This window comes from Pyxicephalus adspersus, chromosome 3 (assembly GCF_032062135.1).
Source record: "Pyxicephalus adspersus chromosome 3, UCB_Pads_2.0, whole genome shotgun sequence".
Lineage (NCBI taxonomy): Eukaryota > Metazoa > Chordata > Amphibia > Anura > Pyxicephalidae > Pyxicephalus > Pyxicephalus adspersus.
In genome coordinates, this window is record NC_092860.1 from 62,310,249 (window position 1) to 62,324,165 (window position 13,917).

General features: G+C 37.6%; 1 protein-coding gene across 10 annotated transcripts in view; it reads right to left on the reverse strand.

Annotated features, from left to right (window-relative positions):
• Positions 1-13,917, reverse strand: part of ADGRL3 (adhesion G protein-coupled receptor L3) — an 857,880-nt gene that overhangs the window by 275,045 nt on the left and 568,918 nt on the right. For all 10 annotated transcript variants that reach the window (XM_072404919.1, XM_072404923.1, XM_072404922.1 and 7 more), the window contains one exon: positions 5,801-6,021. In XM_072404919.1, the coding sequence (XP_072261020.1) occupies positions 5,801-6,021 (221 nt within the window). The remainder of the gene's footprint in view (positions 1-5,800; positions 6,022-13,917) is intronic.

Below are 13,917 nucleotides of genomic sequence, written 5' to 3' on the forward strand. Positions count from 1 at the left end.
GCTTAACTGCAAGGAGGTTAAAAAGAGAATTGTGATTGTTTTTAAGCTGTTCATTTCTCTGAATTATTTCTAAGGCTAAAAATGGCACAATTGTCTTGTTAAAACTCAGTTTGATGCGCTTAGTTGTGCGCCAATCTTCAGGAGCATGTAGCTCATAGTTGTGCGCCACGGCGGACCTGCCATGTACGCTGAGAAATGTTTTATCAGTTGAAAAATGCACCACACTTTTGCACAGTCCTTTTTTAGGTAAGTTTGTATTTTTTTATGTATATTGCTTGTTTTGCTTCATGTGCACCCATGCATGCATGTATAGACATGAGTGCATATAAAGCAAAACATGTATGTATGCATGTATGCATCTAGATGTGTGTACATATACATAGAAAATAAATTATGAGAAGAAATAGGCAAAGAGGGCTTTTTGGACCATATTGCTTCACAATGAAAATATTGCCTTTTTCTTTCTATGATTTCTAATATCATTGGCTTGGCTACAAGCAAAATTCATGGAGGATATTGCTTCTGGATAAAAGAAGGAATCCACCTTTATGTGTTTCCCCTATCAAGCTGAGGTGAGTAAGTCAATATATATAGTGGGCATAGTGAACCACGATCTAAAAAGCCATTCAAATCTGCAAAAACACCCTGAAGGGATGAAAAAACAAGAAAATGTTTGGCACAAAGTGGATTTGGCCTTGGAAGTTTCATATACTAGTACTATTTGTTTTGTGTAAACACCTAAGTAATGCATACACTCCAGTATTTATGAGCATTAAGTTAAGCAACAACACAACAACATTTCATTTCTATGAGCACAGGACCCCTGCTTGTGAGCTTGGCAATCAATGTGGTTTGATGTTGTGCTTGGCAACCTGGACCTCCTTCCATCACCATCGGGTGTGTTAGAATGAGTATGCAACTCAGCTGGACAACTAATTGACAACCAGTTTGGACAGCAAGTGGAAGTGTGTTTGTATACAATAGTGCTAAGATCAGGCAGCACAGCTCAATGACAACAAACCTATAACACTACTACAAATGAACAGAGGAGTTGTGTGGGGACAAATCAACATGAGTGCAAATGTCAGACTATTAAAAAAAAAAGAAAAAAAAGAAATAAAATCATGTAAATTTATTCAAAAAAGGACTATGTACATAAAACATTCAAATACCAATATGTGACAATTGGACAAAGGCATTTGTACTCAATACTTGTGGAAAAATCGACAAAACATTGCTGAAGAATTGCTAAACTACAGAAACTGGCGTTACAAACCAGGCACAAAAACATTGCAGCAACAGATGAAACTAACAATCCAGAGGATTACAAAAAATCCCATCAATGCATACCATCCAAACAAACTTACTTGATTAAAGCCTTTTCCTAAAGCTTTTTCCTCTACTAATCTGAATGATACAAACTTTCAATTGTTTTTGGAAGCTTCGGGTCTAACAGATGCCTGGCGCCACCTACACCCTCTGGACAAATACTTTACCCACATATCCACAGTCCATTCCACAGTATCCAGATTGGATTCCATTTTGGTCTCTTCAGATTTACTGTTGAAACTAAGCAATGCTGATATACACCCTCTAGTCATTAGTGACCATGCTCCAGTTTCTTTAGACCTGGCCGATAGTTCTAAGTGTCCCACTGACTTTGTATGGCGTTTTCCATCCTACTTAGTGAAGAATGAATCCTTTCAGCATTCCTTTTATGTACTTCCTCCAGCCCCTTTTTTATCTAATGATTGTAAATCTATATCTAAACTAGCAAACCTATGTTTTCTGGCCGCAAAAAAAGTCTATTATGAAGTGCTGGCTGGAACCTTTGGTTCTGTCACTGCCTCATCTTTTACAGTTGTTACATTCTTATAAAATTGAAGCTACCCAACATCTTGACACAAATCCTCAACAATTTTTTGGAGTGTGGATGCCCTTTTTGCAAGACACGTTTTCACTCACTCAAAAGATATTATTGAGCTTTTTGGTCATACTACAGCGTATGATCAAAGAAATTTAGGTGGTACTTAAAGTTGTATATTTCTACTCAATGCCCATACAGTATGTAATCCAGTGCATATTCCACACTGTATTATTCAATTATAGCATAATAGCATGCTTTTAAAATATGTTTCTATTCAATGTATTTTTTTAGTTTTGTACTATATTTAGTCGCAGTACCTTACATAAGAGGATAGAGGATAAAATTAGAACCTATGTGGCTCACAGCTGTTGTTAAAAAAGCCATAAAGAATAAGAAAACCGCATTCATCATTTGAAAATTATAAAGAATATAACAAAAGTTGTAAAAAGGAAATCAAGCAAAAATATTAAATGGATGTCTCGGGGTTAATAACTCCTCAGTTGGATTTACCAAACAATTTTTTTTAGCTCTTTATACACAAGGGTAAATGGCAGAGCTCAAGTCCAAATTGCTAATAGCAATGGCATTGCCTTAAATGAACCACATTGGCTCAAAATTGATATGATTGAGAAACAATTGGAAAAAATTAAGATTAATAAAGCACCAGGACCTGATAGATTACATTCACGATCAATCAAAGAGCTGGGCTCAGTTATTTCAAAGACATTGTTTCTAATTTTTAGAGACTCTTTATTCACCACCATGGTACCAATAGATTGGCATAAGGCCAATGTGGTTCCTATCTTTAAAAAAGGGAGCAAATTCATTATCAAGTAACTACAGACCAGGAAGTTCAACTTCCATAGTCGGAAAGATCCTAAAGAGTTTGATAAAGGACCACATAGAGGAGTTTCTGCTAGAAAATCATAATATAAGTGACGGTCAGCATGGATTCAAGAAGGACGGAAGTTGGCAAACAAATTTCCTCTCTTCTTATGATGAAGTAAATAAACAGGTAGACAGTGGAGTAGTAGTTGATATAGTGGGATAGGACTTTGCTAAAACATTTGACACGGTACCCCACAGACGGTTAATATGCAAGTTAGGGGCAATAGATTTAGAAAATTAATCTGTAAATGAACAGAGAACTGGCCTAAGGACCTCATCCAGAGATTATTTATTAATAATTCATACTCTGCTTGGTCTAGGGTTATTACTGGTGTACCCCAGGTTTCAGTGTTAGGACATTTACTATTTACATCTTTATAAATGATATAGAGTTTGGGATAAAAAGTGCCATACAGGATGTCTATATTCTACAAGCAGACCTGGAAGTACTGTTTGATTGGGCAGCCAAGTGGCAAATGACATTTAATATAGATAAATGTAAAGTTATGCACTTGGGGGCTAAGAACAACAACTAAACTAATAAAAGGAATGGAGGAGCCCAGATATGAGGAGGGATTAGCTGAACTGAATCGATTCTCCCTTGAGAAGAGACTTTTAAGGGGGATATGATCACCCTTGTATAAATTTATAAATGGTCCATATAAAGAACTCTCTTCCAAATTATTCCCTTTGAGATCATTATAAAAGACAAAAAAACAGCTTTTGCATGTGGAGAAAAAAATGTAATTTCTTAATAAGGACGGTATTCTTCACAGTAAGAACTGTAAAAATTTGTAATAGGCTCCCTTAGGAAGCAGTTTCAGCAAGTACTAAAGCTTGCTTTAGGAAAAAGCTGGATGCGAAGGGAGACTGTGCATGCGCCCGACCAGATAGGAAGCAACTCATAGAACTACCGCTTGTAACCGGCTTCCAGAGCTGATATTAGCATTCCACGGCTGCCTCCTAACACCATGGGTTGCAGGCAAGCTCTGATTCCGTTCCCTCCTCACAGGATGTGGTGCTAAAATCCAGATGATGGAGGGAGGACACAGGAAGACCGCAGGAACACTGTGAGTAAAAAACCTGGGGGGTCCCCTGCTCACTCAGGGATGGAACCAGAGCAACAACCTCTGGCCTCATCCAGCCGTCCTTCTTTCCTACCCATTACACAGGAAAATCTCCTTGCCACCAGCTCGGGCCTTACCAAAGCTGATTCGGAAACCTGCATGTGCAGCATTGAAGTAACAGTGTGCAAGGAGATTGCTAACTTAAAATCAGCACTAGAATCCTGGCTGTAGAGGAGGCTACTGATACTCTTACTCACACAACAGACCAGCACAGAGAGACCCTGAATGACATTCCTTACTTTTACAACATCTGGTACTACAACAAGATGACCTTGAAAACCGCCAGGTTGAGAATGCGGATTTACCCGAAGCAGTTACAACACTATTCAGCATTATTTTGGAAGTACCTAGATCTGGAAAGTGTCCACAGAGCCCCAGGTCAAAGATCCCAGGAGTCTCTAAGAATCAGGGATGTCATCTGCAGGCTGTCTTCCTTTCCAACCAAAGAGGCAAATATGAAAGCTGCTTGCACACAGAAAGAAATCATCTTCAATGGCTCTTCCGTTATGCTTCTACAGGATCTCTCATGCTATACCCTGGCCCTACGCAGAGCCCTTCATCCACTCTTGGACTTGCCGATATCTCACAATATTACCCTTGGGGATTTCCCTTCCAACTTATGGCTTTTAAGGATGGAATCTCGCCAGTTTTCCGGTCAATTGCGGATCTACCCTCGTTTCTGGCTGTACAAAGTCTAACGTGTGTACATAGCCAAGTGTAATATTTTTGGTAGGCTCAGTTCTATTTTAGTATACTTAAGGGCCTGGGATATTCATATACATTTTTTGAACCTGAGCACTAAAGTGACAGCCAGCACCACTATTTGAATCTGTGTTTATTATTCATTAACTAGAGCTAAAGGTTGCCTTAAAGTAGGGGTGTCAAACTCTGACCCACGGGCCAAATCTGGCCCGGCACATCCTTTTTTTGGCTCTCAAAAGAATTCTTAATATGAATTGCAGCTGGCTCGCCGCTACTGCAATCCGTAATAACGGCGGGCCAGCTGCAATTCATATTAAGCTGCTGTTCTATAGATGCGAGCACAATACTGCTACTAAAATTCCCGGCATCACTCCAGACATCAGCGTCTCTAGACCAGCAGCCTTTCTGCCTATGCGTGGCCTATGCGTGACCCAGCATTTTATAGACGCAAGTGATGCCGGGAATTGTAGAAGCGGCATCACTTGTATCAATTGAACAGCAGGCTATGCGTGAACCCTGCAGAGTTTATACTGACAGGTGAGCTTAATATTCTGGAAAAATCAGGATTATTATTATCAGGAATTATAGAGCTATTGCTATATTATTTGTTTTACTGTGCCGGAGAATGCAATGTGAAACCAAAAGAAGGCAGCTGGCAAAGTAAAACAATTAACCTCAATAAGAAAATGAGAAGAGCATGCAGTAAAATGCAGCGGATCGATAATTTAGATCAATCCACTGCATATGCTCTTCTCATGTGTTCTTGTTGAGATTAATTGATTTTTTAATAAATTTCAAGTTGTATCTGTGTATTTGAGTTTGACACCCCCTGCTTTAAAGTGTTCAACAACTTTGCAAATGCTTTGAAGAAGCTTTCTGTATAAAATGTTAAGCTCAAGCCAAATCCAAGCTGAAACCCATATGAAAAAGTTTGTTTTCTAACTTATCAATACTGCAAATGTTTTTTGCTGAAATTTGGTTTAAAGTTAAACTTGCACATTTATAGAGGCTATCTCCTTACAAAAATGCTGTCTTGTGAAGTCTTTGTCCTATAGTTTTGAAACATTAGACAGCCAAATAGGATTTTTAGTAAAAGATCAGAAATAGCAGCCTTTATATGTCTCTTTTTACAACCTAAAAATTAAAGTTCAAAGTAAAAAAAGAAAAAAAGAACGAAAGAATCAAAAAATGTTGCATGTTTTGATTAATCACTTACACTTTGTCGGTTCCATAACTTTTATAATCTACTGCTGCAGATACAGATACAATAAGAGCGGGCATTCCATAACCCATCAAATAGAAATATTTCCTTTTTGAATTTTCACTCTCAAAGACTTCAACCAGCATGATGTATAGTTGAACTCCTTCAAGAAACATCCAGGTAAAAGCCGCCAGGAAGAAAAAATGAAGAAGAGCAGCAAACACAGCACATGCAATCTAGAGGTAAAGTTTGAGAAAAAAGGAAAATGTTAGTAAATATCTTGCAATTACCGATAACATTATAACAGGTAATATATATAATAAACTTTCTTTATTTTTTTTTATAACTTATAAACTTTTTTTATAAGAAACTATTTTTATTTTTTTAAACATTCTTTATTTAAAATTTTTAAAAACAGGGTACAATAAAAACGGGGGAGGGGATATAGGATATCACAGGATCAGAATTAAATCAAATAAACAGGCACATATCTACATACCAACCATATTAGTAATCCAGTGCAAGTGCAAATTTGTAACAACAATAATACAATACAAATTAGAAAGTGCAAGTAAAAATAAACAGAAGAATAAACTGTATTTAAAGAACAAAACCAAATAGTATACTTGGGGGGGGTTGGGACACAAAGGGAAGGAGGCGGGTAAGAGGAAAAGTACACCAGATGAGGGGTCTCTTCTAAAGGAAAAGCTAGAAGTGTGAGGGCCAAACTTAAAATTCAGTTAGAGGAAGCAAGGTCTCGGTATTCGGTAGTAAGCATACCACATGCCAATCACATATTGTGACCAGTAATACCAGGTGTGAGCCACTTTCCTTCCAGTGCCCCTCACAGTGAAGGTAAGATCCTCCATACGATGAATTTCATTAACTTTACTCAACCACAAGCCAATCGTGGGTGGAGTCGGATTTCGCCAGCCAGCAGCAATGCAGGAAAGGGCAGCCACAATTAGATGTCTGACGACCGAGCTTTTGTATGCTTTCCTTGAAAATGAATTATGTTGAAGGAGGAAAAAAGCCGGGTAATCAGGAATGTTTTGGTGTGTCATCTGTTGAACAATGGTCCTAACAGTGGTCCAGAAATTCAGCAAAAGTGGGCAAAGCCAAAATATATGAAGCAGCGTGCCTTTCTCTGTCTGACACAGCCAACAACAGTCTGAAACCTCTGGGAAAATGCGATGCAGTTTCTCAGGGGTGCGGTACCATCTCGAGACCACTTTGAAGCAAATTTCCTGGTATTTAGTAGCAATGGAAGCTTTATGAGTCCAAAAGAGGATATTTTCTTTAAGCTCCACAGAGAGTGAGAGACCCAAATCGGCCTCCCAAGAACCTTCCAGAAGGGAAGGATGGGTTACCCAGTACTGGAAATAGAGGTGATGGGGAGGGTGAAAGATGTAAACGGTGGAAGTTCCTTACCGTCAGCTCCCATGTATATCCCACCGTAGGATGGGATTTAAGGCTCGGGAAGGCAGAAATTGGCAGCCAGGGAAGAAGGTGCAGAGGTGATGGGCAGAAACATTGTTCCAAAAATATCCATTGTTTAAACCTCCTGTTTCTACACCAATCCAATACCTGTGTCAGGTGGGCCGGCAAATAGTAATGAAATAGATTCGGAACTCCCAGACCCCCTTTTAGTTTGGACCTCATAAGTAAGGATCTGCAGAGCCTTGGAGCTTTATTACGCCAAATAAAGTGAAAAAGTTTGGAGTTGAGGTTCCTAAATGGACCCAGTGATTTTAATGGGCAGCGTTTGAAAAAGGTATAGAAACCGAGGGAGATTATTAATTTTGATAACATTTATGCGTCCCATCCAAGAAAAAGTCAATTTATCCTACTTATCCAAATCAGAGTTTACTGAGATTCTCTGAGAGTGTCTTTGTTATTTTCGTGCCTAAATATGTGATCGCATGGGGTTCCCATCGGAAAGCAAACGATTATTATTGCTGTTTTGGAATAGGTAATTTTAAAGTTGGAAAGGGTGTTAAATTCAGTCAGGATTGTCAGGAGATAAGGCAGAGAATCAATCGGGTTGGTTATGGCAAACAACAAGTCATCGGCATAAGCTGCTACTTTCTGGATCTGACCTCCCATATCCAGAACCGAGATGGTGGAGGAAGTGCGAATCACGTGCAGAAGCGGTTCCAGGGATAAGATAAAAATCAGAGGGGATAGAGGGCAGCCCTGTCTCGTGCCCTTAGAGATGGGGAATGAGTTAGAAAGCAGTCCATTCACCCTGACCCTAGCCGTGGGCTCAGAGTAAATGGCCCGCATCCACGATAACATAGAAATTTAATAATTACAACTAATAATAAAATTTTAACAATAACATAGAAAATTGAACTAGAATTGATAAACTGATTAATTACAATAGACACGTGTGATATTGTGCCACTTGGTAAGTAATTGTGAACTTCTGCTAACAGCAGTTTAAGTGCACCTTTCAAATTGAACAGTGGATATCCTACATGGAGAACACAATTAATTGATGTATTTAGTTAATCTCAGAACTCATTTAGCTCTGGCATTTAAAAGTTTTATTCATATTTCTACCCAATTATCAATAATTATATTCTTATTCCAAAGTTTCTGCTGTTTTTTGTTTTTTCTTTAAATATTTTTGAGTAGCACAAAACAAAAATATTTTCCAAAGCACAAAACATAACACATTTAAGAAGGAGAAAGAACTCTGCATAAAACTAAGCCTAGTTATATGGGCTGTTATATTTATGTACAGAGATGTAAAAACAACTACGTTTGTATATTCTTCTGCTTCAAACCACCAAGAAAAGACCAGGTGAAGGAATTTACATTATCCCAGATGAAAAAACACTAATTGCCTGCTAAGCTGAATTCAGATTAGTGGTTAAAAACAGCTCCGTTTACTGCTTGCTGGTGCCTACCGGTATGTGAGTCAGGGTGGTAACTGCTAGGCTGAAATTGCAAGTGGTGTGTTATTTTTTTCCATATAGTGAATATCTACATTTAGTATTTGCATAAAATAAATAAAAAGACAAAGAAAAAACTCCATTTTGTTAGGGGTGGATAATTGTCATTTACCGCAACAGTGCTACTTAAAAACAAAAAACAATGCTAGTTTGGTCAAAAACTCACTTGTAATATAATCTCATTAATTGTATAATGCATCAAAGTGTTTGCTATTATTCATAACATTTCAACACTGCTTGGGGCTATTGTTTCTAATTATAAAAGAACCACATTTATCAGCCATTAGTTTTAAATCAGACCACCATCAGACCAAACCATTTCAGGAAATCTAAGTACAATATTTTTGTTTTTTTTAATTGATATTTTGTATGCTTGTGTACCATTGTATGTTTAGCTAAAATATGTGTTCATATTTATATGACTTGCTGATTGTTTATTATGTGCCCTTTCTGTTTTATTATTTTATATTGTATATGCCAGTTTCCTTGCTCTTCAATAAAGGTGACTGTTTCAGAAAAAAAAAAATAGAACCACAAGCTGTTTAGCCAGAATTTAAAGAAAGTTAGCAAGTTTTAGGCAGCTCTGTTTTAGTGTTTTTTTAAAATCATACACTACAATCTGAAGATGTTAAACAAAAACCTAAACAGGAGTGCTGGCTATCATGTTAAACATGCTGCTAGCAAGTTTTATAGCCCAACGGCAATTTAAGAGAAAGAAAAAGAAATTGTAAACAGTAAAATTTATATCATTAAGATAACAGTCACATACGACAAGGATGTTGCAATACAGAAACACTACGGTTGCTCATCAGTCCCTGCCAGAAGCTTTTGAACCATTTGCTCTGGTTATGAGTTCAGTCACACCCTTCAGGGGGGGTGCGAGTCTGCAAAGGCAGCTCACTCACTCTAAAAAAACTATTTGGATACAAAGGTTAATACAGTTAGCAAATTCCCATCCCTAACTCTGCTGGGCAGAAAGATGTACATAGCTTGGGAGGGTCTGTGGGTGAATAAGGACAACAAATTTACTCTTACACAGTAAAGGATTTATAAAATGGAAAGTTGGGTGAAAGGGGAAAGGAAAATCAAAAGTGGGGAATGGATGACCAGCACCCATCCCATAGTCTAGGTAAATGCCTATTTAATGTACAGCGCTGCGTAATATGTTAATATTACGTAATATTTTTATTGCCAAAAAGATGGTCGATCGACAATTCTGCTCTGACTTTGGCATCTTCTATCTTACCTGGTTGGGACTCTTTCCTGACTCTGAATAAGTCCACAACGGGTGTCTAAAAGGATGGGCTTCCCACATCTAAATCAGGTGTCTCCTTGATTGTCTACCAGACTGCCTCTGACTTTTTGTTTTTTCTGCTCATACATATACATTTTTTCAACCATGTTCTTGGTGATATTCTGCAGGACAGAGTCTAGCAGGAATGTTGAGGCTTTCTGAATATTCCACTAGAGAGTTAATCTTTTTTTAGCAAGTTAAATACAAAAAACATGAAATACTGAATACACACATTGTGGATGTACTGGTGGATTGACAAAATATAATCTCAAACTAATACCTTCAAGTTTTTTTCACTTTAAAATGTAACAAGGAGGTTTGGTCAAAATGAGCTAGCAATGGTTATGTAACGATTTGATTGGTTAAGACCAGTGTATAATTGTTAACCCCAGATTTCATACCGTTGAGTGCTGATGCAGACAAGTTCTGGAGATGTGTAAGGAAATGCTAGCTTCACCCTGCCTGACTTTTCCCAGTTTGATGATGTGAAAATGGGCACTCTCTGGGGTAAAGCATGTGACCTTGCTCCTGGAAATGTTGTTGTTTTGGACCATTGTACACATAAAAAAAGATACAGTAAGTACTAACTTTTAATTAGGCAGTGCCAGAGTGTTTTGTGCCTATCTTTAACTCTTCCTCACACTTGGTAGTCCCATAAATACTTCTATCTTGTTACAGAGGGCAAATATTGGTTCTCGGGTTTCAGGTGGTAAATTGCTTTGTGTCCCATGTCAGTTGGGACATTATCTCATATTGAAGTCCTATTCAGATTGCAGCACATCTCTTGGCAGTGGCTTTTCTGACTTATTTACTATATAGATATGTGGCCGGGGTATGTGATCATGCTGGTCTAACCTGTATCCTGTGTTTTTTCTTTGACCCAGGCTATTTTTTTTCAGCCCAGATGGGCTCTCTTGGTGTAGCTGATGCTCCTCCAAACTTTGGTAAAATGTTTAATGTTAACTTATGGTAAATTGTGTTGTTGCTGTATTTGTTTGTATTTTGTATTTGTTGTCCTGTTTTTCTTTTACCCTTTATCCCTTTGATCCTGTCCTTATGTCGCAGGGGTTTAGACTATTCTTGATTGGCTGCTAGGTCTGGCTGTTGAAGAATGGTTGTGGAGGCACAGTGAATGTTAGAAATGGAAAATGTTCCTTTCTCACGTAGCAATGTAGTAATTTCACTGCCTGTTTATGCATTAATTTATTCTATGATAATTACTACAGTGTGTGTTTTGCCATGTTCCAAGATGGCTTGCTGTGCCCTCGGCACTTTGGGAATGAGGTCATCAGTACTGACCTAGCCTGGGGCAGGGATTCTTGGGTAAGCCCTTGGGAAGGACATGCTCTGGAGAGTGAGAGCCTCAGATTCTGTTGCATGCGCAGAGAAAGTATAACTTCAGACTGTAAGTTAGGCACAATCCTCTCACTAAGGCATACTGAAAGGACTTTACCATGTTTACACTGCTGCTGTTTGAGGATTGCAAAGTTTGATGTTACTATTGATTTCATATGATGTTACTATTCAATACAGAGACTCTTTCTGCTATTACACTGTGGATTGCACAGCACTTGTTACTCGCAAGACCCAACTGAGTGGAGGCACTGCTCTTATGAGAGATTTCATCCTGTTTCCACAGATAAAGTAAAGGCTCTGCTCCTGTTCTTCCATATAGGTTGCAGCACAACACATCAGTAGCCTGCAGAGTGGGTCAGAATAGGGCTACACTTATGTTGCTTTATTTATTTTAAAAATGTATGGTTAAATTCTTATCCTTAGATGTGTAGACTGGCCCTGCAGTAGTGCAGACGCAGATATAGTTTTTTTTTCAGGAGAGGCATCTTGACGAGAGTAGTACATTTAAATTTTACAGTCTGATGCTCTCATCAGGACAACAACAGGCTGGGCTTGTTTTTTTTTTTTTTTTTTTTTTTATTTGTTAAATGCCAGTTTATAACCAATATAGATCCTATTATATGGTCTGATCACACCCCTAAAGTTTTGGGTATATAACTATAAATATATTCTGTTTATCTCCCTGGACCCCAAGTCTTCTAGCAGATGTCATTAAAAGCGTAACGGTTTTCTTAATAAATATTTCTTCTTTTAATCTGGATATGTACTTGTGGGTATGCCTAGAGAATTGGACTAAAGATGTCTTGCTATTACGTTCTATATGTGGGAAATACCATTTTGTTTCTTTGTTTTTACTTGCTTTTATCTTGTTCTGTAAAGTACAACGTGCAATGTACAGTTGTGTTCAGAACAGCAGCAATGCATTTAAAAAAGTCTTTATAATAGGTTTTTTTCCTATACAAGCAAAAGCTTTGGGAAAGCAGCACATTCTATCCCAAATCAAAACATAAAGAAACATTTATAACTGTGAAGAAAAGTGAATATTAAGCTTTTCAAATTCATTCTGTGAAAAAAAATATGGGGGGAGGCAGAGAGAGCAGGAGGAGTGCAGTGTGAGGTGAGTAGTGCTGGGTTTCTTGTGCAGCAAGTCATTCTCCTATGACAGGTGAGCTGTAGCTTTCCTCTCACTATAGTCTTGTAGTGCAGTGTCTCTGTGCAATGTTCTGCCTTGCAATGTTCTGCCATGCAATGTCTTTGTGCAATGTTCTGCCGTGCAATGTTCTGCCGTGCAATGTTCTGCCGTGCAATGTTCTGCCGTGCAATGTTCTGCCATACAATGTCTCTGTGCAATGTTCTGCCATGCAATCTCCCTGTGCAATGTTCTGCCGTGCAATCTCTCCCTCTCTCAATCTCTCTCTCTCAATCTCTCTCTCTTTCTCTCACTCTCTCCTAGTGTGATAGGCAAAATAATGTGTGATTACTAGTGTAGTAATTAGCAATGTATGGAACAAAAAATTCCCAAATATTAAAGTATATATTTTAATAAATATTTCTTTATACAATTTGGTTAAGAATATTTTTTTCTTGTTTTCTTCCTCTAAAACCTGGGTGGGTCTTATGGTCCGAAAAATACAATGAATGACAATATAATGTTCAACATAACAAACCATACACTTGAAAACATTTCCTATAACTCCGTCCACAAACAATAAATGACCAATGATCATAATACAAGTAAAGAGAAAGGAGAGCAGCGTGGTGTGGCTTGCTCGTTCTCCCCCCTCCCCTCTTTATAGTGCAGAACAGCACTGTATGTACAGAGCTCGTTAATGCATCTTTCAGTCATTTGTCATTAGAAAGGATTATAAAAGATCCTTTCCAACGTCAAAAATCTAATGTGGTCTGGCAGTGGAAGTATTCGCAGAAATAACACAACACTAATTAAAATCAGAGAGATTGCCTTTCATACCTAAAGTGTCCTTAAAGTAGATATAAAGATCTGAATTATTACACAAATACCTACAATGACCAAAAATTTCACAGTGCAAACTCACAACCAACTCATGAATATCCAATTTTTCAAATATAGATAAAAACATTATTTGTCTTTACCTTAACAGTAATCCCTATAGCGTGATATTTAAATATGTACACTACAAAGCATTCCAAGAGACAAACAAAAATATAATAATCAGATTATTATATTATATAAAACCTAATACTCAATGTCAAAGAAAATTCTTTTTCATAAAAGTGTCACCAAAAACAATTCTGATATCCATATATACCATAATGTAACCATGTAACAATAATTTATCCCCATTATAATTAAAAATTCTGTACCTTAAATCCCTATACCTAACCATATACTATAAACAAGGTTAACACGTATGTAAATGACAACAGACTATAAATTGAAAAAAAACTCCACTTCTCAATTATAACAACTTTTGTTGAGAGGATCACAGGTTCATGGGGCTGATAAAAAAGTTTGTTAAAATGTAAGTTATTTAAAATGTTTT